General features: G+C 38.7%; 2 protein-coding genes across 2 annotated transcripts in view; both read right to left on the bottom strand.

Moving 5' to 3' along the window:
• Positions 1-15,937, bottom strand: part of TG (thyroglobulin) — a 144,425-nt gene extending 128,488 nt beyond the window's left edge. Inside the window, exons 1-8 of the mRNA XM_026043913.1 lie at positions 15,840-15,937; positions 13,887-14,030; positions 12,880-12,977; positions 12,299-12,502; positions 11,836-11,995; positions 7,171-7,277; positions 6,135-6,278; positions 4,085-4,270 (exon numbers count right to left, since the gene is read on the bottom strand). Coding sequence (XP_025899698.1) covers positions 4,085-4,270; positions 6,135-6,278; positions 7,171-7,277; positions 11,836-11,995; positions 12,299-12,502; positions 12,880-12,977; positions 13,887-14,030; positions 15,840-15,937 — 1,141 coding nt within the window. The remainder of the gene's footprint in view (positions 1-4,084; positions 4,271-6,134; positions 6,279-7,170; positions 7,278-11,835; positions 11,996-12,298; positions 12,503-12,879; positions 12,978-13,886; positions 14,031-15,839) is intronic.
• A 6,270-nt stretch (positions 15,938-22,207) lies between these two features.
• PHF20L1 (PHD finger protein 20 like 1) overlaps positions 22,208-27,038 on the bottom strand; it is a 52,542-nt gene continuing 47,711 nt past the window's right edge. The window contains exon 22 of the mRNA XM_026043917.1: positions 22,208-25,596. Coding sequence (XP_025899702.1) covers positions 25,454-25,596 — 143 coding nt within the window. The 3' untranslated portion in view covers positions 22,208-25,453. The remainder of the gene's footprint in view (positions 25,597-27,038) is intronic.

Below are 27,038 nucleotides of genomic sequence, written 5' to 3'. Positions count from 1 at the left end.
TCAACAGAAGCCACATAAAAGTGTAGTTAAACTTATCTCTAGATTCTCCATTAAACATCAGACACATTGATGAATAAATTTGGGGCACTGCTAAGGATATTCTAGAGGTAAACTTCTCCAGTCAAGATAAATTGAAAGCAAACATTCCTTCACCACGCTCGAGTTTTCTGCTCTGTGGTGTTTCTCTTGTTCTACTGTTTTCGATTGCAAATCCTTTTTTTTTTTTTTTTTTACACACACACATTATAGTCTTGTCTCTAGTCCTGCTTCTGGCTTTGTCTCCTTTTGCTCCTGACTGGGCATCCTGGATGGATCTTGGACCTGATACCTTGCTTATGGTGTCTGAGGTGTTGCCACCACCCCTCTCTGCCTGCCATATCTATACCCTGCAGGATTGTCCCCTTTCTGTAAAGGTATGGTATGCCCTGMAGTCATCTCTGGTCCCTCAGGGAAAGGGCAGTCAGCCCTTATTGCTTCTCGACATATTAAATGTCCCATGAAACACACTATTAAGTTTGTTATATATCTTCAGAGAATGAAYAGTGGCAAACAGAATCATAAAATGGTTAAGGTAGGAAAGGACCCCTAGAGTTCATCTAGTCCAACCTCTCTGCTCAAGCAGGGACACCCAGCGCACAGGGCACAGGGTGGCATCCAGRAGGATCTCCAGAGAAGAAGACTCCACAACCTCCTTGGGCAGCCTGTTCCAGGGCTCTGTTACTCTCACAGGAAAGAAGTTCTTCCTCATACGCAGATGGAACTTCCTGTGTTTCAATGTATACTCATTACCTCTTGTCCTGTCACTGGCCCTCATTGAGAAGAGTTTGGCCCATCTTCTTTACATTTCCCCCTCAGGTATTTATACATGTTAATCAGATCCTCTCAATCTTCTCTTCTCCAGGCTAAACAGGCCTAGCTCGCTTAGCCATTCCTCGTAAGATTGATGCTCCTGTCCCTTAATCATCTTTGTCACTCTCCRCTGGACCCTCTCGAGAAGCTCCACATCCCTCTTATACTAGGGTGCCCAGAACTGCACACAGTACTCCAGGTGTGGCCTCACCAGAGCTGAGTAGAGGGGCAGGATCCCCTCCCATGCCCTGCTGGCAACACTCCTCCTGATGCAGGCCAGGATCCCATTGGCCTTCTTGGCCACGAGGGCACACTGCTGACTCATGGTTAACTTGGTGTCAACCAGGACTCCCAGGTCCCTCTCCGCGGAGCTGCTCTCCAGCAGGTCAAGCCCTACCTACACATATCCATCAAGCGCTGTGAAGGGATCCACATTTGTAACTGATGAGGAATGAATTGAACAAAATTTTTAATAGTACCATAAAAAAGAAAAAAATCAAGACTCCACATGAGAGCAAAGACAGCATAATGGAAAGTGAAAGTGCTTAGGTATTACAATAGCAGAGAAAATTCAATGTCAGAGAATAATTTATACAAAGAGGGAAAACAATCCCTATGTGTACATGTACATGGATATATTTATATATATATACATGCAGCCATATCTCAAAATTAGGGTACAAATCATTACTGGAGAAAGATTGCCTAATTTAATACTTAACAGAGAAAAGAAAAGGGCTTGGTAGATATAAAAATCRGACAGGGAGACCAAAACAGACTGTATCATTATGCCACTCTCTAAATCTCTGGAATGCATGCAACAGCTTAAAGTGTGCACCACACGGTTACATTTTCTTGAGAAAGGATTATAATTATAGAGAAGAGAGATAAAAAACAATTTCAGGACAGAACAGCTGCTGCAGAAAAAAACTATTTAGTTGAAAAAAAAAAAAGGAAGAGATTTGTTAAATCTGGATTCTCCACATCATTCACAATGGATGATTATTACTCAGTACTCTGTTTCTCACAGAGTAAAAATTATGAGGGCCCAGATAGAAAATATGAAAAAACTAAAAAGCAGAGCATATGACTATGATTGTGAAATTCTTTGCAGAGGATGCTGTGCAGGATAAAAGGTTAAGGAGAGACCAGACAAATCCTTGGAATATGACTCCATAAACATTATGGTCTGGATTCAACCTCTCGTAAAGGGAACTATCTAGCCTGCAGGCAATAGGGAGGATATATGGAAGAGTCACTCTGCATTTGCCCTGTTTCTCATGCTTTGTCCCTAAACAGCACTGCCATCCCTGTGAGAAATATGCTACCAGATAAGCAGTTGGTCAGTTCCAACATCACTTTCCAAGGGATTTCCTTCTTGTCCTCATTTATTTTTCATTCAGGTAACATAATAAAGTAGTCAGGGAAGCCAAAGCCCACTATCGTCTACCCARCTTTGGCTGAAGACTCCAAGTTAAGCAGACTTAGATGCTAATTGCTAATGCAAACAGTCTCTCTGGGCTCTGATGTGACAGCACCATTGCTGTCACATCTAGCCACTTAGATCTCATTTTATCTTTCTAGTCTGAAAGAATGAGCCATAAACGCTTGAACAAAATCACGGCAGAGTGAGAAGGAATAAATAGCGAAGCACTGCTGGGGTGAAGTTACCATAGGCCTGCAGAGAAGCATCACCCTCTCAAGCCTGCCTGACATTCCAGTCAAGCAAGTACCTGATATTTCTCCTGCAGTTACATCTCTGCCTCATGCAGGGCTCATGCTGCTGCTACATGTTGAGGAGCAGAAGATATTCAAAACAAAACAGAACAATAGAAGTGACGCACACAGCATGTAGCTGGCTGTGCACGGACTCCAGCTATACCTTCATGAAATACCTTCTCAGGAGCTGGTCTCCAAAACCTCTGTGGGAGTTTTCCCTTTTTAAATTTCCTGAGTCAGCCAAAAAAAGCTGCGAGCAGCTTCAAGTCATGCCTCAAAAGTCATCAGGAGGGGTCAAGCAAAGCATATTCAAAGAGAAAACAACTAGCTCTGACATATGGTGTGGCCTCTCAGAGGTTTCCTTGCAATATCCTTGGTGATCAGCCCCAGGGGCATGCTAACATTTTCATTTTACAGTAAGCCTGTCTGTGCCTACAGCACTTTGAGTGACTTGGAATCGTGATGCTCAGAATTGATTCCTTCTTTCTTTGCCTAAATGGTAAGACAACGTCCAGTAGACAGAGCAATTAACTTCCCTGAAGGTTGCCTGAGCTAAGACCTTGTGCCTCACCCCTCCAGCACAATCCTGACTACTTATGTATTCCTATTCAGACCAAAGGTTCCTTAAATATTCTCCCTCTTCCCCTTCAGCCTTTTGACATATCTGCTGTCATTTTCCATTTGGGGGAATGATTTGATGGTGTATTCTTAATGAAAATTCTCCCAAAGTACAATCTCATAYGTCTTTTCCAAATTGTTTTTTACTGGATTTGACAATTTTCATGACCAAATACATAGTCAGAGATAGGAAGCATATTTCTCYGAATGAGAGAGAACCTATAAGTTTAGTAGCATTGTACTATGATGCATACACCAAGAAAGGGGGTAGTTACAAATGCTATCAAATGTTATGTTTCCTCATATTGCAATAGACACCATCATGCCTTAACTCCCAGCTGCTTCAGCCAACAAGTTATAAAGAAGACAGAGGCTGCCAAGAAAAGCCCAAATGTGTGAAAAAAACCAAAAAGCTAAAGAAAGGTAAGAAAAAAAAAGAAAAAAAGGTAACGTGATATTTAATAGTTTATTCTGACACTGTGTGAATCCCACAGAGATTTTTGATACCAATTTTTAACATCAGAATTTGTGAAATTTGAGAAGAGAGTTCTYTGTATTTTTTTTCTGAAAATTCCTACAGCAGATTAAGAAGATGGAAGGCCCCTCATAGATCCAGCTTGAATTAAAATCTAATGTGAATGACAATGGTGCTTGCTATCTCCTTTTCTCTTCCGACATCTTCCACGGACGGCAAGATTGGCCCCTCACAGACACCAGCTAGGAGAAAGCACTAAGGGACGACAGCTGGTATTTGCACCACASTTGGACAACTGCTGTCAAATTGTTGTCCACAACTCTGATTTTTCCAAGAAGGAGAAAGAATGCACACATGGACTTGAGCAAGTATGAGATAACAYGATGTCCTCACAATATTTCTTATAGCAAATCAAATACATACCACAGGCTGGGGGCTGTCCCTGTCTCTTTGTGCCCTGGATCTCTTGCCCTTTGGGGTCGACACACCAGCACTGTCCTCCCTGCTGACACTGCACTGGTGTGTAGCCTCCATCTTCATCACACGATGGCAAGTAGGCATGCTGGTAACGAATAGCTGCATACCTTTCAACCTCACATTTTGAGGGGCCTAGAAGAAAAACAGTAGGCATTAAGGAGGGAAATATTCAAGTACTCAAGTCCGTCTCTGCTTGTTCCTATCTCTTGCCTATTTTTTGCCAAGCCTAGGGAAAAACAAGAAGTTTAATTTCCTTTGTTTTCAGCGAAGCCTCACAAATACAAGCCCCAAATGGAAATTCTCCGGTCTATTTCCCCACAAAGAGCTAGTCCCCYGGCTTTCTACTGTAAGTGTTTGTTTCTGAAAGCTAAAACAGAGATTAAAATCTCAATTTATTTTCCAACTATAGTCATGGGTAGAGAGAACAGCATCACCTCTCATTCAAGGAGTTGTGCTAGCGCACCTCTGGCACCTAGTGCAAATATAAAGCTGTTCAGTGGAGCCAGATGTGAAACGTGGGAGACTGAGATATAAGCACAATAGATAGTGCTCAGCCAGTGACAGCACAAACCTCCATTTCCTCTGTGCTTGGTGTTAGGAAAGAGAACTTTTTTTTCTTGACTAGAAAAACATAAACATTCTGCAGAGAATGAGGTGTTGTTCCAGCAAAAGGATCTGCACTTTGAAGCTTTGAATGTCAGACCACCAACTTTGCATGCAAAAGGAGGACCCTATTCCTGTCAAATTGGTCTTAATGGTATGGAAGGCAAATTTTGTTAGATAAATCATGTTTTATCATAAATTATTTATTATAAATTATCATAAATTATGATTTCTCCCAAAATAGATTCAGGCTTTCCAACAGAAACTTATTTATATAAACATAAGATCTAATGGCCTATACATTTCTTATATTCAAGATCTTTTTAAGTGCCTTCAGTTACTAGGCTGAAGCAGCAAGAACAACCACCTCAGAACTTACTGTCCATCAAGAAAGTCCAATAATTTTCCTGGCACCACCTAATGTGCAAGCCTTTGGGTGACAGTATGAAATCAGGATAAATCACCAAGGCAGCCGCTGTCTGTGACTAATGAACATGGTCACATCTCCACCTTGTGGCTGTTAGAGCTTAATCTCTTCCTACAGCTACTGTTTCTAGGTGCAGTCAGAGCTTATTTCATAACATTGTGCAGTAGGAGGAGGAAGGAAGATGCTTTCCAGACCCCCACCATAAAATGATCAGCTCTTCTCAGAAATATAAAAGTTGTGGGACTGAGGCAGCTAGGAGACTTCATCTGCTTAATATCTCTATGTGATAAAACTTAGCAAACGTTAGGCACCAGGTTCAGGGGAATTTGAAAGGAAGGAAGTACCACCCAAGAGATACAAACTCTACTCAAGCAGTTTGTTTGGGCCCCTGGTATAAGACAGTGAGGGAAATTGTTTCTTTCCTGTTCCACAAAGTTCATTGCCAGAAGGCAGTAAAGCTTTCATTTGGCCCAAAGGTGGGAGTGAACAAATCCCAAAACAGATCTGTAAGTTCATCCTCACTGGGTAAGTCCTTACAAGCTCTTGCACAGCCTCTTGATGATCAAGTGTTCTGTTGTTGACCTTTCTATTCCTTATTCTACAATCATTAAAAAGGGAGCATTTCTTGGGCTTCTCAATAAATGATCAGATCCATCTCCAGAATCTCAACCGAGACACAGTCTGTTACAGCCTTAAGTTAGAGTTCATGTGTTTTCAGCTAATTGGAACTTCAGGTGCTTGGGAAAGATTTGATCAGAAGACAGGTGCAATCTGCTGCTAAGAATACACAGTGCAAAGGGGTTAGAAGTTAGTCGCAATTCAAGAACCTTGGTTCTTKCTCTGAAGCTGTAACACTGTGTGCTTTCAGTGTGAGAGACTACTAGAACAACTCCCCACGCTAGCAGCTGCCACATATGAGCTCCAAAATGTTGCCTTATTTATCTAACATTGCCCAGTGCTACTTACATCTGAACTTGCCAGAGGTAGCCAACTGAATCCCCAAGAACCGCCTCTGCAGGATCCGATACATGCTTGTCTCGGTGAATACACGGGCAGGCTCCAGGGTAGAGAAAATCGTATCATAAACTTCATCAAGCAGGAGTTCCAAGCCTAGGAAAGAAAGATACTTTTAGCAGAATCTGATTTTAAGAGAGAAATCATCTGCTTCATATCAGAGTAGGAGGACTGAAAAACCTATAAGGAAAAATAAAAAGTCCATCCAGCAGCCAAAATGTGGACTTATATACTGCATGTCCCTAATCCACTGTACCATACAGTGCACTGTAACTAGCTTTACCATTTGATATCTAACAAAATGGGCACAATAGGAACACCCAGCAACAATAAGAAGCTGACACCAAGCTGTGTTTGAGTTATATTCCATTTGTAGCAGCACAAAGTAATAAAATACTGTGCAATTGTATCACTATCAGTTTCCAAAAAAAAAAAAAAAAAAAACCCTAATTATTTTGTTTGTGTATTAGCTAAATGTAAAGTGATGCGGTGTGTTTTTTTGGAGGGCACAAACTTTTGAAAAATTTCTCACTCTGAAGTTCTCACTATTATTTTATTTTATTTTATTTTATTTTATTTTATTTTATTTTATTTTATTTTATTTTATTTTATTTTATTTTATTTTATTTATAAAATGTAAAGAGCTGGGAGTCTCCAAACTCCCCCTCCTCAACTGCTAACATGTCTGAAAGCTCTCTTGAGCTTATAGGAAAAAAGGAAGGACAATGGGAGCAAACTGAGCCGTTCTATTTGATCAGCTCAGAAAAAGACAACATTAACTGCTATGCAGCAACTCCAGCTCATAAGGGACTCACTTTGAGGGAGAGAATTTCACTAGGGAAGACCATCCTTTCCCATGGATACTAAACAGGTCACATTCATTGCTCTGTATCTCTTGCAAAATATCTTGCAAAACCAAAGCTGAAGGTTTTAATGAAGTGGAAGGCTGATACTTATTTGCCGTATTCAGAGCCTAGAAGGCACTTACCAGTGTCTGCTAACTCTCTCCCCAGGCTGTCAGCACAGTAGCAGTACCCAGAGACCTCTGGGAATGTTCTCCGGAAGGAAGTGAATGTCTGGAACACACCTGGGATCCTGGAAGCAAAAGCAGCTTCTTATAGAGAGTTTGTGGAAGTCCTTTGATGACAACAAAGAGGTATTTTTGTTTCCTTCAGGATTTGTTCAGCAAGGACTTTTATACAGCCTAAAGCCATTAGGAATTGCCTGGGCCTACTTAGGTCAACTAGACTCTGACGAGATCCAAATGACAGTCTTTCATCTGGATAACAAGGTACAAAGCTGTGCACTGAGCATCACCCACACCACAAAAGCATATCATGTCTTGGGGTCATCCCTTACAGAGCAAGACCCTTTCTTTACATATTTTTCTCCTCAACAGAAGACTATCACAAGTTCCTTGCTCTCCTGGATAACATGCATGCTTTTAAACAAAAGACAAGAGCTCTCTTCAATGAGATTTCAGATCCTTCCTAAGAAGGTACCCAGTACGTAACATTCATTTTCAATTCTGCTCTTGTCTTTGGAAGCTTATCCAAGAGTGCAAAGTGAGGTCTGTCGGTTGAATGACATTACAACACCCATTCATTAGCTGCCACAAATCTGCACAAGATGGAAGAGTGCCTAAACAATCATATTCCTTCCTGTTTGTTCCTCCCTGCAAGCAATATGAGGCTTTCAGCAGTGAATTAAGCATAGAAAGTTAATAAAAGCAACACTGATCTTTTTCATTCTGAGAGCACCGCTCAACAGATTAAACAGAAAGGGTTTCTTAACATATTACAAATAAGACTGACTCTTCTGGATATCTTAGAGATGCAAGATTCCAGTATAATATGCTGGTAGTGACAACAGCCAGATTCCAGCAAAGGAATGTTTTAAGAAGGAAACTTAATAGGGTCAGAGATGGGGRAAAAAAAAAAAACATAATAAATGTGATCTTAACTGACAGACACTCTAGGGTTTCTCTAAGCAAACTGAAAATATTATTTTCTAAATTCAAGTGTGTGGCCAATGGGACAATTTTACCATGCTCCACAATAACCAGGTTATATTGCAGAGATGTACTCTTACAATAAGAGCCTGTTATCCCAGCTGTATGTGGCATGTATGGGAAAGTCTATGAAAAGGGAAGAGAAGTTTTCTACCCAAGATATTCACAAAAGTAAATAGTTGGGGTTTGTTTTGTTTTGGGGAGATGGGGGAAGTTTAATCAGGAAGGACACTTAGTAAAGTAAGGGTAATGGTCCTAAACTACTGGAAGAACATTAACGTACCAAATAGTTTACAGCAACCCTGTGGACTTCAGGGTACTTCCTTTAGCAAACTGGGACTACCTCAGTTCCAGCATCATCCTATCACAACCTGCTCTTTGCAATCTGCAATATACCTAAGAACATCTATACTGCTGACATGGCACACTAAAAGCGACTGAAGTTTCATGCTTCAGGACACAAAGTTACTTTTGTTGGCATCAATAGAAAACAATCTAAGGTATAAACTGTGAGTGTCTTTCCCTGATCTTCTACATACACATGGGCATAAATGACCTGSGAAAGTTCAAGAGCTCTCTGCTCCATGAATTATTATACACTAGTCATTACTCAGTATGACCTGTTCTCTTCTTGTGAGAGCAATGCCACTATATTCACAAGCAGCCTTCCTCACTGCTCATATCCTTGGAGCTCATCACCTCAGCATCTCAACACTCAATTTTGTGAAATTCAGTGAATGCTATGCCTAAAAACAAACAAAGAAAAAAAGCACTTTATGCTGCTTTCCTTGTCTTAGAAAATCATACACATAATTATGCTGCTTCTTTTAATGTGGGACTAGATGTGCAGTCATATCCTGTCATCTTGCATATTTTTGTTTTTAGTCAAGAGTACGGCTAAATAAAATGCAAAAGGATATGAGAGGCCCAAATAAACATAAGGATAGAAGTTCATTTGCCTTACTTGGAAAATCTGCTTCTTTTAAGAGTCTCTTTTTAATAACAGCCCTAGAAATGGTTAGTTATCATCTAATCTGCTCATCAGTAGCTCATCTGCTCCTCCTCACCTCTCAGATCTCATCTGTCCCATCTAGGCAAAGCAAATGGCTGCAACAAAGACAGTTATATTTAATTTGTGCATCATTAAGATGAGTGTCTGCCCTCAAAAAAGTGCAAAGTAGACAAATGTAAGGTTGCTGACCTCTTACTCCAACTGTGATTCTCTGCTTTCGGCTTCCAAAATCAGTAACTTCTTATCAATCTTCAAAAGCATGTTTGACAACATCCCTTTTTAGCTCCTGAACAAACTGTTCAAGTCATATCTACTCTTCTCACAGACTGCACAGGAGTTGATACAGAATACCAATCATGCTTTTTACACTACCAAAAAAAAATTCATAATATGCCTAAGTCTCTAGTAAGTCAGAATGAGAAACTCAACCCGCGTCTTTAGACTGATGAAAATGATTGCCAGAAAGTAAAAAAACTCTCCTTTATTTTTGAGTTCTCGATCCCTTTTACTTATCTGCTATCATCCACTTGACTGCCCATCCAAGTGGAATCTGGCCACAGTCTGCACAAAAAAAAGTAATAGCAGCCAAATCACTAGAGGATGGCAGAGACTTGGGGTTATCTTTCTTTTTCGAGGTTTTTCTCTCAGAATACTCTTTGCTTTATTTTTTTTCTCTATTTCCCTTTTCAAATACATTGATTTATTTYGGAATAAGGGTGTGAGAAGGCAATATGGGAACACAGTTAGACGAACATGTCCAGATTTTGAAATTCCAGTATTTGGGGCAAAGGAATGTTGTTCCTCTGGTCAGAAAATGAGCCCAAAACTTTTAAAATATCCTACAGTCCTTTGTTGTACAGCTTAGTATATAACTTCAACACTTTATTGYTACCTCCTGTTTATAGGAATGGATAATGATATTTCTTTATCTTGTAGGAATATTGTGAAAATATATTAATAGCTTGAAACAAATAGGTTGATAATGAGCTAAGGCAATGCTGTAATTAGGAAGGTAGACAGCTGGAAAAGAAGCAGCCCTGTGTTGATTAATTACATGATGTGGACACAAAAAAAAGCCCAGTTCTGCAGCCATGTTCCAGACAAAGCTCCCAAAGGGAGCAAAAGAATGTCAAATTAAAGCATTGTTTTCTTCTCTGTAATTGCTCTTTTAGGATTTCTGCATATCACAGGCCAAGAAGTAAAGCAGCCCAATTATTTTGCTCTTGCTAAAATAATCTCTCTTGAAACTGTGACGAATTTGCACTGTGCAATTGAGACTGCCTTTCATTTTTCCTTAAATAACTACCTCCTCAAAATGGCAAAATGACACAGTAAAATGCTTTTGCTGGTATAGTCAAGTCAGAATGAGACATTATATTGCCCCACTGCCCTCCACTGGAGAAAGGTATCAACCGAGACAACTCCACTTTGTAAGAAACTGAAAGATTCTTTGGATTTTCTCAACATCTCTACCACAGAAAACTCTTCCCCTGTAGTTCCACTTTCCCAGGCCTTTTCCATGTGTGCATTATTTTCTGGTTCCTCTACTGGACAACAGCTTGCTGGTTCCATTGTATTTTTTTTTTTTCTGGACAATCATGGATAGAACGGTTTGGAAACTTCCCCAACCTATTCTAGCCACTAGAGGCCAATCTGTATTGCAGCATTCTCTCCTTCTCTCTTATTCATTTGCCTATATTTTGCTCATTKGTCTTAGCGCAACAAAGATGATTAAGGGACTGGAGCATCTATCTTATGAGGAAAGACTAAGCAAGCTGGGCCTGYTTAGCCTGGAGAAGAGAAGGTTGAGAAGGGATCAATATGTACAAATACCTGAGGGGAGAGTGTAGGGAGAAGGGGGCCAAGCTCTTCTCAGTGGTGGTCAGTGACAAGACAAGGGATAATGGGTACAAATGAAAACATAGAAAGTTCCATCCTCATGTGTGGAGGAACTTCTTTCCTGTGAGGGTGACAGAGCCTTGGAACAGGTTGCCCAGAGAGGCTGTGGAGTCTCTTCCTATGGAGATCTTCTAAAACTACCTGGATGCCGCCAGGATGCTGTGTCACATGATCTAGCTGTCCCTGCTGGAGCAGGGRGGTTGGACAGATGATCTCTAGAGGTCCCTTCCTACCTCAACTATTCTACGATTCTGTGAATAAATCTAGTATTATGTAAAACAAACTAGCATCTTCCATTCTGGCATGTGGAGCTTGCTCTTCATGTGTTTCCACTTGGCTCTCTTTCCACATGATCTCATATCCCATTAAAAAGATTATTTCATATCTCTTTTATAYATCTAAACTGCTCTCTCTGCACTTATTTCATTTTTTATTCTGTGTCAATCTAGAAGGTAGTTCCACTACTTTTATACATTGTTACAATGTGGTATCTACTGATGTGCAAAGACATTGATTGGACTGCAGAAAGAYAGTCACAGAGCTTTCTAGATGAGCAAATATAAGTCAAAAGAATGGAAAAAAAAAAGTTCTTCACTTTTGGTCCATCCATCATGAGGAAACAAAGATAGATGAGATCACAGAAGCACTTCACATGAAAAACTGCAATAAGACACTGATTTGAAGAGAGATGCAGAATTCCTTTCCTTTTTTTCAGAAGTCTATTCTCTCACCTGTTATAATTATGAATAAGATCAAAAAACATCATGTCTGTAGTATTGACAAACTTGCACTGGACAGGGTTAAATTCTCCATCTGGTGAACACTGTGGTGGGCTCTTCTCCCCAACCCCATGAAGAATGCGACGGTCTCGGATCTCACAGTTTCCTGGACCTGATTGGAAAATGGCATCGCTTATTGGTATTTATCTTTGCATGAACAGCCAAATAATCATCATGTCATTTAGAAAGGGCTCAAATCCACTACATTGAACACACAGACCTAAATGAAGTGCCTTGGATTCCCTTTATAGGTGGTGAAAACAGACACTTTAGTTTATTCAGATAGGCACCTACAGTTATACCACACACATAGGATGAACATATGTCAGTGCCCAAGCACTGAATCAGCTAAATTTTAATTCAACCCAAATCTTCCATCCCCACAAAACCCCTATTTTTACTAAATGCTACTCACACTGTGTTGGCTTTCCTCTCTGCCTGGTGCCATAAATCTCCATTCCTTCCGGGTCTACACACCAGCACTGACCCAGCTCTACATCACACTGCACCACATCAAACATTCCTGAATCCAAGCACTGAGGGACATAGGAGATGCTACTGCTGTTGATGTAGCCACTCACCAAGATCCTCTGCTTTTGCAGCTGGCAAAAGGATAAGCCTAATATATCAAAGACAGTCATTGTTAGAAGAAACACTGGGCACTAWATCATTTAAGACAATCTGAGTTTTCTCAGTTACAAGTTCTGAGTGCGACACCCAAATAACATCAAGACATTGATGCACTTAAATTCATGAAAATCAGTACACAGAAAATCAGATAGGCTGACTCAAATACAATAAGTGGATATTTCTTTCATGATTTACATTCAGATAACCTTACGGAACAGAGACTATCCAACAGAGACTRTTTCACCATTGCTTCCAGAGAAAATCCATAAGTTTCACAGTAAAGACCTGTTACAAGATGGATATAACTCATTCTTGATTTTGACATCATCATGGCACACTGAACAAAAATAGAAACATCTAACTTACAAGATACAGGGTATCCATTCTGTTTGCTGCCAGGTACCTCAATGCCATTCTCATCCACACACCAACAGGAAAGACCATTCCGACTGCACTGAACCGTTCTGAGACAGAATACACATTACACATTTTATTCTGTTAATTACAGAGTCTTCAGTCAATATAAGACATAAACCAATACACAAAACACAACAAACATTCAGGACAAGTACTATAAAATCACAAATAACAGAGTCAGAAGGACTGCATTTCTGGTAACTTTAAATATACTGGGTCTAGCTGATGGCAGCTCTTAATTCCAGTAAATTTCTGAAGATTTCAGTAACTGTAGAAAAGTGAGTTGGAGTCATTCAGGAAGAATGTAGATTGGATAGAATCCTGCTTCTCAGAATTTGAGGCTCATTGTACATTTTGGGATGTTTTCCAAGCAAAATCTAGCACAGCCTAAGTTTCCCACCCAAGGCAACTAGAATAAAATAACACTAAAAAGCATTATGTTGTGCATTTCCTCACCACCTCAGCTTTAACTTAACTTCTTGCAACTTCAAGCCACACACAGTCTTCTAATCCACTGTTCCATGGAGCTTTCTGTTTCTTTCACTGCCTTTAGAAGGAAACCAAGCAGTAGCTCTTAGAGCTCTGTGAATAGCTTACCCTAGTCAGCCTGGCTCAGTTATGCCAGCTGGCACGTTGATCATGGATCTTAGGCCTGTAGGTTTGCATGAGAAGGCAGCTGCGTAATGCAATAATCTGTACCAAGTGTTTAACACAAAAATACTGCTGCCAAGATTAGCCTATTAATGTTATATTAACCTATTAACCCAGAGATTATTTCCAGCAAGAGGGATTTCATTCAGGAGAAGCTGGATCTGCAACATGACTCAGTGAAATACCTTCAATCACTCTCTCCCTTCAATCTCCTGATATAAAGTAACTTTAACCACAGTTAAAACTTTAATTACAAATGAAAAATTACAAACAAAAGCAACAGAATAACAACCAGGATAAATTACCTGAACTGGCCATCTTCTGAACACTGAGGAACGTAGGTTTCTCCTTCTGAAAAAGCCTTTTCCCTCTGAAGTTCGCATGGTCGTAAAGGCTGGGAATCTGTCTGATACTCTGAAAGCAGCAAGAAGGTAGAGACATAAAAGCAGCTACACTATCAACCTATTCTTATTAAAACTCCATTAGTGGCAATGCTGGATGGAAGAGATCCAGACGTTCACAAATCCTCCATGGTTATTTTCTCACAATTCCTCATTTACTATTGCTATACAGGGTGGAGCAGAAAGGTATGAAGAACTATTTAATGATGAAGGTGTCCATCACCACCTCCCCCAGGCCTGTGCTGAACTAGCTCCAGACCCGTTCTGTACTAACACAGCTATCATTTTCTAGTACTTGAGGTGATTTTCTTATTCAAAGTTAGTCATGGCTACCTCTACAAAACAGTGTTTTGCCACAGGCACATCTATTTCTCAGAGAGAAATCACCACTAATATTTCTGAGTATTAGTTTTTATTTAAGGTAAGTCACTATTCTACTAAAATGGAAAGGTATTTCTACTATACTTCATGAAAGCCTTACAAAGAATCTAAGTAGTCAGCATCAAACACCCACAGAGGCAGTACAGCCAATTAACTGCTGAAGCCACATAGCAAGAAAACAATCCCTCGTTTAATTTTTAATTCCTTCCAAAATTAAATTTAGATGCAGTTTGGGAAGAATGATGAAATTCACTAATTCCTTCTTTACAGAAAAGATAAGTTGATCTGAGAATTTCCTGTCCTCTCAATGTGACAAATTTCTGTGAAAACTTTGACAATGTYGGGTAAAAATAGCAAGAAAACTATAGAACTGAGTACCGGTTAAAACTATTGTTACTTTGATGAAATCAAAGAGATATGTGCACTAGTGAAAGTGCTAGTTAGCATAATGGTAGGACCCAGGACCTCTGGCACAGGATTCTATATTTGAGCTAGTTGCTTCTGTTTTCACCACGGTCCTCAGAGCTGTAGCTACTACAGTCAGTGGAGATGAGGTAAGTGAATGTCTGCAGATGAGCAACTGCTTTTAAACATGTTTTTACTTCCATTGACTAGTTTTTCATCAACTATAAAAACAAACTAAATAAAAACACAGGTGCAATGATTTAACTGAACGTTCACYTCATTCAGTTTTTGGCCAAGGTCTAATAGCACAAATACATCATGAGAATCTTGAATAAGTATTGTATATGGCCTCCACATACAATAAGCATAAATATGTGGCCTCCAGTAATTTCTGGCTCAAAGACTTCTTTTACAAAAGTTAAGCACTCAAGAACTCTCAAACATTTCTCTGTGACTTCTTACTGTGCCCCGATAAGCCCACATAAAATTTTACAAAAGATTGTAAAAAGAGTTTAGGTTAGCTCACATGTAGACAACCACATTTTAGACAAATCTATTTTGATTTCAAATGCGACTCAGAGCTTTTTGCTCTGGGATGCATGGAGATCCCTTTTACATATCTACAGTTTGTAGAGACAGACTATTAGGTCATCTGAGTTAGGTGATAAAGAAATGTTACAAACTCCTAAGACTTTTGCATCACTTTCTTCACCACCCTTTCTTCCCAAGTTTGTACTCYAGGCCACCCCATTCTTCCATTTCTTTTTCATCCCCATAACAAGCTTCCTGAGCTCAAATAACCTTTTTCAGATCCTCATTGTTTGTGATTTAATCTGAAAGCCAGACTCRATCTGCACATTCCACAATAGCGAGGTAGACTAACAGTACATAAGATTCAAGACCCCCTTCCACTGTGTTAACATGTAAAACCATAGCTACTTTTGTCTCACTTTTCACTTAGTGTAACCCAAAGAGCAGTACAAGGATCACAGTAACAGAGTTGCTACTGGACATAAGCAAAGCAGAGTAAGTGCACTTACCAAATAAGCAAAGGAGAGTAAGTAGACTTACCAAATATATTGGCTGCCACTATACCAATAAAGCAAAGAAGGCTGCAAAATGTGATGGAGCCCATCTTGCAATGCAAGAGCTCCATCCCTTTCTGTCATCGAGGCAGCCTGGCACACAACACAACCTTCACCTGTCTTTATAGCAAACCCTGTCTGGACAGGTTCACTTATGAGCTGGTAGACTGGCTACTAAATTGGCTGAGTGACGCATGTGATGCTTCTAAGCAAACCACAAGAGGACCATTCACTTGGAAGTGCCCTGGTGGTTTTCATCAGTGAGTTCTCATTCCCTCTCGAGGGTGCACTACTGAACCCAGTCATCTGAAGGAAGGACAAGGACCAGCATGCACAAAGGGCAGCCACGAGAAGTTACATCAACATTCAGATTAATCATAGCAACATTTCCCCAGACAGAGCTTACACCATCACCTAGTGGTGTATCCATGTGAACCAAATTCAAGGAGAACCAATTTCAGCACCAAATCCAAATTTCTTCAATAGGACCCTGACTCCCATTGGAGTCAATGGTAAGACGGAGGCCTAAAATATTTGAACAAGATCTTGACTTGGGGCACATTCRTCAAGAATAATGCTAGCAGTAAAGAAATACATGTTTGAATATAAGCTGAAAGCAGCCACAATCTACATTGCTTATTTAGACCTTGGGTTCTTTTTAAATCTTGGCTTCAACTCCCACTGGTACCACATACTCATGCACAGCTTCAAAGCAGCTTCACTTCTGAAGTTCCATTCTTTTGACATAAAACAGCTAATACTATTAAGGAGATCAAAAAAAAAAAGTCAAGCTTTTGGTGATTATTACATGTAAGACCCTCAAACTAAAACTACTTTAGAAATACTACTTTGATGCTTCTGGAGTATATCTTGCCTGCATACATGTTATGATAGTTGGTACTTACTTGTTCAGATGTTTGCAYCACCAGCTGTGAGATCTCATGTTTAGCTACACAAAGCTATTTGAGCACCAGCACCCAGAAGAATTGGCAATAATGAGAACGCACGATGGAGGCTGGACTTCCAAAAACAACCAAACTCTTGTTCTAAGAGTTAGATTTTAGGAAAAGGTGACACTAGCACACTTATTTGTGATTCATGGCTGCAAAGGAAAGAGTGTAGAAACAACTCTACTGAAGTTTGTTTAGTCTTTATCCTTGGAAATACTCAAAACTCAGCTGGACATGGTCACAGGTAATCTACTTCAGCTGACTGCTTGTGCACAGGGGGTTGATCTCTGRAGGCTGTTTCCCATCCCAACTATTCTGTGATGCTGATACCCTTTTACAGACCAAGACTACCCATGTGCTAACACATGTGCATCAAGCATCAATAGCCTAGGTTGCAGACCTTTGTAGCATTATGGCATTATACATATGGTAAACATGATCTCAAATAGCAGTATGAAATTGGTTTAGCATGAATAGTCTTCTTAAAATGAGAGCTGAGCTACAATTAGATTTTACTTTCAACCTTCTTTGGACTGAAAGAAAGTCAGTGTCATCAGAAAAATCCTGCTAAGACACAGGCACGTTTGCATGCATGTTTGCATGCAACTAAAATCCATATCTAGTGGAAGCACTTACTTAATTGCATTTTCTAAAATGGGTTTAAACTAAATTCTAAAATCCAGGCTCTTTGCATAGCAAATGGGCTTATTTATGGTAAACATTCACTCCTTTCTTTGGTAATTACCCCAGGTCATAAGTAGCCGATAATGGAAACTGACAGGCAGTAATAACAAGGAGGTCTCAAAGGATTATTTTCAAAGAAAGAATAACAGATCTAAAATACCTACACAGTGTTAGTGCCCCAGATTATTTTTATTTTCCTCAAAAAATAATTGCTGAATCATGTACGTGGGAAGAACAGCCAAGACTTAAAAGTCTCTTCAAAACAAATGCGTGAGTTCTGCCAATTGGCATCACTTAAAACTATTTCTAGGTGTGTGTCAGGTCAAGAGGGGCACCTCAGCACACGCAAATTCAATGGGATGCAATAGCCCATGGATTAAAAAAAGAATAGTTTAAAGAGCAATATGCCAAATGCACATGCTTCAGGGATGGAAAAATTACTTGTGAACTATGGCTGGTCACATTCAAACTAAAACTCCTCACTGAATCATGTTGACGTCAGTGAAAGAACAGCAGCATTGATCTCAATTTTTAGCACGTCAGAAAAGATGGAACAATCTCTTCTAGAGCTTATCGATAATGAAAATAGAGCCACTGGAAAAAGGTCCTTCTTGCCAATAAGTTCTAGAGCTAGAAGTAAAGGTTTCATCTGTTATGAAAATTAGCAAAAAGAAATGCGACCTGGAATGCAACTGTTGGGTAGCTGTCCTGGAATGGGGAAAGAAAAATACTAGTATAATGAAACATTTTACTGAAGTGACAAATATTAAGGGAAGTCCAATTACCCAGTGACATCTTAAAATTCAAGACACTTCAGTTTTGCAGACACTTTTTCAGTACAAAATATGGTTTGTGGATTGCAATGTTTACACATCAAGAAGCCCAAGGGCAACATGAACACGTAAACATACATACCTACAGAAAAGCTTCTCTCATCCAAATGAGGCTGAAGCCAGAAATATCTGGTGTAGTTTAAGAAATTAATTTAAAAGGAGGAGCCTCCTGCATGAAGCAGAAATGTGGAAGTACACAGTTCTGAAGAACTGAAAACATTACCAAATTATTKCCATATTTTATGCATTTAAATAATATATTGCTTTTCTATGYTAAGTATATYACAAATATTGGATAATCCTTCCCCTTATTTTAAGGAAATTATGTAAAATTCTACATAATATTTTGTGTACGATTTTATTTATGTAACTGTTTCCGCTTTGCACAGTTCTTTCCAGGTATGATTTTTGCATTCAAAGAATGGTGAGGAAGTACCAGTAACTTGCACACTGCACTAATCTAGTAGCTAGGCAGAAAAAAACAGGCACAGGACCACTCATTTTTTGTATTATAATCTGATAGTGTCAAAGTGTCTTGGACGACAAGAAAAATCAAAGCCCATGTAAGAATATTTGTGTTTGCCTTTGTCCCTGTAAAAGTAAACATTTTTAAGATAGGTGAAATGGCTTATTATTATTATTTTTATATATCCATTGGACATAACAGAGTTTTTTCATTATTTGATAGTATCCAATAGCATTTTACAGATGTAAGGTAGAAAACTGGATATATTCTTCCCATGGCATCTTAAGAAGTAGCCAGCATTGAAACTCCAAGAAGAACCAGGTTCTATCATCAGCAATAGAGTGATGCAGAGATTCATGTATGGAATTAGATTCAACACAGGATAAGTACAAAGTGACCCATGTGGGAAAAGATATCACCACTCACACAATAACGTTTAAGTTTCTGATTTTGGTAGCAGGACAGAATTACTTTGGTCTTTTAGACTGTGCTATCCTCAATTTCCATCAAAGATAATTGGTTGATGAGATCTGCTAACTCAGTCACCTCTTCATAAACTATTTTGCTAATAAGCAGCAAACAAGCAACAACAAAAAACTGTTATTCAAGATCTGAATTTGACCCTTTCTTTTAGATTTGAAAGTCTGTTTCCAGACTGTGACTTCAATAAGGACTGAAATAACCCTAAGATTCACAATAAAGGTGCAGAAATTTATGTTATGTTTAAGACAATCTGGTTCTCCTAAATGAAGATCTAACATTTTCACTATACTAATAACTCAGATCTTGCCTCTCATAATTTCATTCAACTGCAGCTAACCATCTATGTCCTAGTCCACAAGATATTTAAGAAAGAAACTTTCTCAGCATTGGTTGCTTTTCTATTTCCTACTACAATAGGGTCTGGAAAAAATGTATTTTAATATTGCCTACAAACCAAGAAATTACTAAAAGCAAGTTGTTTTGCATTGTATGAAGATGCAAAACTAGAAAATAAGCCATAGGAGATAATGTCTGTCCACTGAAAATGTAATTGTGAATGAGCGGCAGAAAGACTTTGTCTTTCAAAGAACTAAGTGTGCTGCAAAACTCTAAAGTGGAAATTATTAAAAAAAAAAAAGCTGTTCAGAACAGGAAAATATTCTAATTATTTTGCCTCACAGTAACCTAACATCYATGACTATATTTGACTACATTATTTGCCTAGGGAACTGAAGGCTCCATAACATTTTAAGATGTACACAGAACACAGTACACAGGGCTAGGTGAAACTCAAGTCCACTGAAAGCRAGCCCAGGCACATAACAATCTCAACAGACCTTTATTGGGAGTATTAGAATGCAGTCGACATTATTGCTATTATAAAAAACACACCACAGAAGAAAGTAATTTGCTTCCCTCATGGAAGAGTTGGTAATAGTGCACGGCTGCCTCTTTCAGACCGTTTAGTGACAATACACTGACCCACACAGCCAGGACTGCTGCTGGTTTTAAAGAAAACCAAGTTGCTGTTCAAAGGAAACAGGAGCTGAACCAGCATTAGCTACTCAGTCCATAGAAACTGTGCTGGCTCACACAGCGCCAGCTTATACACAGACCCAGTGTATACAGATCAGGGGCTTGATTTTGAAATTTAATCCTAAATAGGTGTTTTTATCTCTTTGTTCATTTTAACACCAGTTCATTTTCTTCACAGGTACTCCAATTTCTTTATTATTTTTTTCTTCATAGATTTTTTTCAGTTGCTCAGGCTGGTGCAGAATGGCCACCAAGACCACAAGCTGCTTTTTGCTGCAGTGTATTTTCACCATCACGACATGCTCTATATTTTTTCCCATATATAAAGATATATACACATAGTGTATAACATTTATTGCTAAAGCCAGCTCCCACTACATCCAGTGCTCAGGACATAATATAGCATATTAAAAAATATTACTGAAGCATTTCAAATGCCCCCTGTAAAATGACAACCAAAAGCTGTATGGCTATAGTACAAAAGAAAAAAAAAAACAATTAATAAAACATGAGGATAAAAGTGATTKTAAGTACAGACTGCAAGATTTTTAAACATTAGAGAGAAAATATAAGGCTCCACATTCTCTTAAAATACCCTGGCAAAAACGGTCCCTTCTGCGTGGGAAAGTATACATCTTGCATACATCTCCTTCATACACAGCTCTATGTGATGGCAATAGGGTAAGGATCTGAAGATGTGCTTTTTGTTACGAAAAATATTTTAAAACAAAACAAAATTCTTTAGCAAGAATTGTATAGGTTCAGAATCTGTTTTTGATTTTTAAAGATTCTATAAACAAATATCTTGCAGTTTGCTTTCAAATAGAAGGGAAAGAGTTTTCAAGAAACTTTTTAAGTGGTTTTTTTMCCCTGATTATCTCACTGTAAAGCTCTATTGTCTCCCTTTAATCACAACTTAGAGTTTGGCAAGGAGACATACTAACATCAGGATAGGTCTAGCTAAGTGAGAAGGCCTATGGGAGCAGGGGAGATCACCATTTGCGCACCATCAATAGAGGTTTGCTAGAGGAAAGCAGCAAAAACACCTACAGCCTGGACACAATCCAATCCTACCACACAGAGCCGCCAGAACAGACTTCAGCCTGAGGATAAATAGAGTACAGAAGACTCTTTCCTTGGGTGACCTTCCCAAAGCAACCAGAAAGAAGTAGGGTACAAGAAGAAAGKAGTGAATCCCTCCACGCAGAATGGAAGAGGTCAGAGTGAAAAAGGCTGGAAAACAAAAGGACAGACAGATGCAAGCTGCAAGACAGACAAGGAAGCACAAGGAAGGGATGAAAGGAAGATGACAGGCAGATGTTAGTCCTATGAAGAGATTACATCCTAGTAAAAAGGATTAAAATTCTTCACTGCCTAGCAAATATCCACCAGAAAACTGCAATTTATGCTGCTTATTATTTTAAAGATGATGMCAGCTTTCTACTGCTGCAAGTTACTTCCTATTTGAATAAAGATCCATACATCTAAGGCCAAAACATCCAATATAAGGGCTTCACCCAAACTACAGCTACCCCCAAGAATCAATGGTAGGAAGCCTCTTCCAATTCATACGACTGGAAGTACTTCTGTTTTACAACCAAAACACATGGGAAACATCCATCCTGTGATATCTAATTGCATGATCAGGACTATGTTTCATTTATGACTACATTATTCATTACTTATGTTCTACTACCATCAATATGACTGAAAATGCAGAACTTCTGCTGTGGATGCCCACATTATGGTCACATGGAGAAGTGTTTGATATGAATCAGTCCCAAACAGCTCTATGAAGAGGTGGGTGCARAATCACCTCAGAAAAAGTTGGGCCTCTGAAGACTCCACAATGTTGCCACCTAGCTCTGTGAAAACACCAAAGGGTTCAGTAGAATGGCACTTCCCTTTTTATTATTGCTAAGCACTTAAAATTTAAGATGAAAGCTGTAAACTCAGAAGTTCCAAATCAACTTTTATATACATGTATCAAAAACAGACACTACATCATTGCATACTTTTCCGAGAGAGCCTGCCTCTTGCATTGAGTAGCAAGGCAACGCATAGCCAGGTAAATGTTGAAGTAAAGATGTGCAGATCTGAAACTCATTTACCAAGAAAGCTGGAAGACATGAGGAGGACAATGCTTACAGAGAAAAGATTCTCTCGCTAAGGTCAACTAAAAGATACACTAGYATGAACCAGACCAGACAGGGTTTGACCAACAGATATGCAGAGCAAGCAACCAAGTTACATGCTGCACAGAACACTTAGCACCGTTGTGGCATTTGATTTGCAAGTGCTTAAAAAAAGAATAAACCTGAAGCCTTTAAGAGCACCCCAGCATTTGAATACTTGAGAAACTGAGGCCATAACCAGTGTTCACGTTGCAGRTTAACATCACAATTTGAGAAAGCAAATTCAAAAGTTTGTGAAGCGTTTAAGCAGTACACAATGTATTACAGAACTATCCAGAAGGAGAATGAGACTTTATCTCAGGTCAGATATGAATGACTGTAAGAATTTCTGTACTACTTGACTACGTAGGTTAAGAAGGTAAAAATAAATATAATCATTTTGCAAGCATAGGTTGTCCTGAATAAGGCAGGATCCTCAGGGGTAGAATCATGTAATCGTGTGAAGTTAGGAGACTGTTACATATACAAACGGAAGACAAACTAAAGCTGCAAAGGCAACTTTAATTTTGACCTTACAGCAATTTCCTTTTCAGGATACTATTCTTGCATCTCTGCACTAGGAATGGAACTTTTTTCCTCCCACCTTAACTCCTTCTGCCCATCTCCACCTTCAGTTACATTTACAACTATATTACATCACACCATGCACACTGCGTTATATTGCTATAGTGTATGCTTTAAAAATTATGTAAATACACTCCACTTTGTTTCAAAGTAATTCGTCTATGTTTACGCTTCTCCTACAGAGTACACACAGTACCACATTCAAGGATATGTAGCAAGTGAATTGTATATAAAAAGGTCTCACATATCAAAACAGAAAGCCGGTCACTCAGTTTGTATTCTTTTAAGCACCTATTTAAGCATCCAACTATATAGCATATCAGGGTATTTTATTTAACAGTTACTGTGAAAGTACCAACAATTCCTCAGCTGTTGCATTCTCTATGCATTATGGAGGTGCCAATCAGAATTCCATAATCAGCTTCCAAGTTCTACTTATCACACAGATTTGTGGTATCTCCTGCAGGACTGATCCAGAAAACTTTTTAAATAGTAACTGATTGGCAACAGGGGTTTACATTTTGCTTCAGACACCAAGAATGATCACTGACTTCAGAAATGATAGGCAGATGGGAAACATCAGAGAAAATATATTTTAGCAATGAACAAGTCATGCTGCTCTCTTTCTCAATAATGGTTTTTATCATGAAAGTCCAACATACTAGTTGCAAAATCTTTCCTAAATAGTCCATCTTTGGCACTTTTTTTGAATTTTACAAAATCCTCAAAAGACATTTCAGGAATTTATGATTTCTGATGGTCTGTACATCACTTTTTCTTCATTGGTACGTAGATCAGGAAGGAAAGTGAAAAATATAGAGTATGCAGAATAGTTTTAATAAACAGTTTTACATACAGTACCTTACATATAGAACAGTGTGTTTGCAAATTTAAATAATTTTTGAATGTACAGTGACTTGTACTCTTTATCAAAAGGTAAATTCAAGTTTACTGTCTATCGGTTCTAAAATGCATTTATACAGATAACTAGAACTGATAAACAGATGTGAGGCATAAAATGTTCAAGTATCTTAATGTCATCAGTTAAATAGCCTCCTTTTAACAGTCATATTTTACAAATTTCAAAACCTGTACATACATTATTTTCAATTTTAGAAACTGCGTGTTAAAAGGTAACATTTCATGTTAACCACCAGTTCTTATAGTCTATTGTAATAAAACTAGACATGTGTAGATATAAATGTATATGGTATGTATATATGTACATGTGTATCTATACACATATACATACACATAGACGTATGTATCACTGGGTACAGCGGCAACTTATAAACACAAAGAAAGTCCTGGGCTCAAAATCCAGCAAGATCTAACAGAGCAACTAGGTTGCCTTTGGTTTCATGATGTTCATTCACTGAAGTGGACAGTTTTTTAAAAAACATAATGTATATTTGTGATATTTATTCTAGTGGTTTAGTAATTCACAGCCACAGACATTCTTGCTGCTCTTGTCATTCCTCATCCCAGCTGAGGTTGATAAAGTTTCAAAGGGCTAACATGAAAACAGAGCTACCCAGGACAAAAACTKTATTTTGAATCCTGAATACTGCAATAGAAAATAAAAAAAAATATATATATATAAACTAGATACACTTTTGGATGGATTGCTGGCACCAAGTAGGACTYTGGGGAAAAAAATCAAAAACAACAACAACAAAAACCCTTCATGTAAGTCATATGCAAACTCTCATCCCAGTGGTTTTAACATTATTTGGCACATCTGACAACTATTTGCCACTTATGTTTTAAAGGAGCTTAAGGGTGCTGTAATAAGGATTTCTATTTAAAAAAATACTTTAAAAAAGGAGACCATGACAAGTCATTTCTTTCCAAGCCAAAGCTAGCATGTTCACTTTCCCAAACCTTCACGAGAGAAGAAAATAACAATCTATAAACTTTTCTTGTAGAGAGGATATAGAGCTCTCCATGTCTATCTTTCACTAGCAAGAAAATAAAGGAATTCATTAAATATGCATTTCCCAAGCACTGTTTTTAGTCATCCAACTCCAATGAACTTGGAACTTCCCGCCAAAGGTTTCAAAACGGTAGCACAGTTCTTCGCAGAACTTTTGTTTGGTCAGCTTTCTTAACTGAGGCAAATGCCTTGTTTAGCATGTTAAGATCACATCATCATTTCTCAATGTGCTATATATTATCCCTCGAAGTTTGGACAGTGGATATTCAGACACTCAGTATAACAAATTCCTTTGTCTAGATCTCTTCTCCTCTCTCTAAAGCTTCAGGCTATTAAYGTAATCAGCACAGAACCAGATAAATGCTCAGCTTTTTGCTGTTGTCCTGTCAGTCTTGCTGCTAATAAGAAAATTCACTGTAGAAAGCCTATTTTTATTTCTTTATTCTTCCTTTTGTCATACAGAGCAAAGTGTTGCTATTTGTTGTACTTTCCCCATGTCAATTAAGAGCTGCTTGATACGTCGCTTAAGCTGAGGCAATCTTGCAAGCGGATCTGGTGGCTCCAGTTCTCCAGTGAAATCAAGCCAGCTTTCTAGAACTAGGGAGAAGAAAAAATTAGTTAGAATATGCCTGGGAGCAACATAATTTTCACAACAACTTATTTCTTTAATATGCTGCTTTTATTAAGAAGGGGAAATACACTGAGGGTGTGGATCTTAATCTAACAGAAAGAAAGCATTTATTAGGGAAATGTCAACTAATTTAGTGTTTCATTTGCACAATTGAGGTATCCTGCCTAATTGGGCTGATAATATAAAAAGATACTTAGGAGTAAATTATAGTCTTGCCTGACAAATCACTAAATACACACAAAAAAGAATCCTTCGGTCAAAGTATATGATGGTTGTGCAACAGAAAAAGCAACTTTTAAAAGCCAGGGTCAGTCAATACCCAAGTCTCACTTCTGCCACTTTAACAGGTCCAAGTACAGCTGTAAGAACCAGACTACTGAAAAGTTTTAAAATCTTGAAGGTTTGTTTTTCCTTTTTTTTTTTTTTTTTTTGTTTAAATGAATGCTTGTTTGTTTTTAATGAATGTTTGTAAAGACAGTAAAAAGCCCAACTCTTATTCTTGATATACTGCCCAGTGCAAGTATGAATATTGAAGGTAAAATTCTAACTAGGAATAAGATGATTTTGTCAAAATATAATCAATGCCTACACTAGCCCCAAGCTTTTCTAAGAAATTTTTAACAAATGGTGAGCGAATAAATACATTTCCTGCAATATTTACAGTTGCAGTAGAATCTCACATAAATTTTCTCACTTCACCTTCATCAGAAGTCCCATCTTTGCTCTTGAAACCTTTTTTTTTTTTAAACCCAATACCTAGCAAACTAAAGATGAAAGCAGAATGAGCATATAATATATTTCCCCGTAAATATTCTCAAATTCTAAATACATCACACTAGAAAATCCTCCCTGGAAGAGCTGCAGAAAAATCTGATAACTTTATGGTCCATACCTGAAGGCTGGTAAGTTACCTACGCTTTCTGAAGTGTCTCTTCTTGAACGATTCAGGTTAACTCTTCAAGGGGCCTGAGCACTTACCTACTTTGCTATGCATTCCACGCTTCTGGAAAGCATGTATGCATGCATCTGTATGGCCAGGGCAGAAGTGATGGTGGTACAAGCTCTGATTATAATTTCAGGTAAGTAAATTTGAATATAATTTTTGAATATCCATCCTTAGTGTATTACGGAATCACAGAATGTTCAAGGTTGGAAGGGGTCTCTAGAGATCATCTAGTCCAACCCTCCTGCTCCAGCAGGGACACCCAGAGCACATGGCACAGGGTCATATCCAGGTGGGTTTGGAGACCTCCAGAGAAGGAGACTCCACAACCTCCCTGGGCAGCCTGTTCCAGGGCTCTGTCATCCCCACATTCAAGAAGTTCCTCCTCACATGCAGATGGAACTTCCTATGTTGCAGCTTGCACCCATTACCCCTTGTCCTGTCACTGGCCACCACCAACAAGAC

This window comes from Nothoprocta perdicaria, unplaced genomic scaffold (genome assembly GCF_003342845.1).
Source record: "Nothoprocta perdicaria isolate Ctin4 unplaced genomic scaffold, notPer1 scaffold_341, whole genome shotgun sequence".
Lineage (NCBI taxonomy): Eukaryota > Metazoa > Chordata > Aves > Tinamiformes > Tinamidae > Nothoprocta > Nothoprocta perdicaria.
The sequence above is the reverse complement of the archived record's forward strand: the minus strand, read 5'-3'. Positions and strand labels throughout refer to the sequence as shown.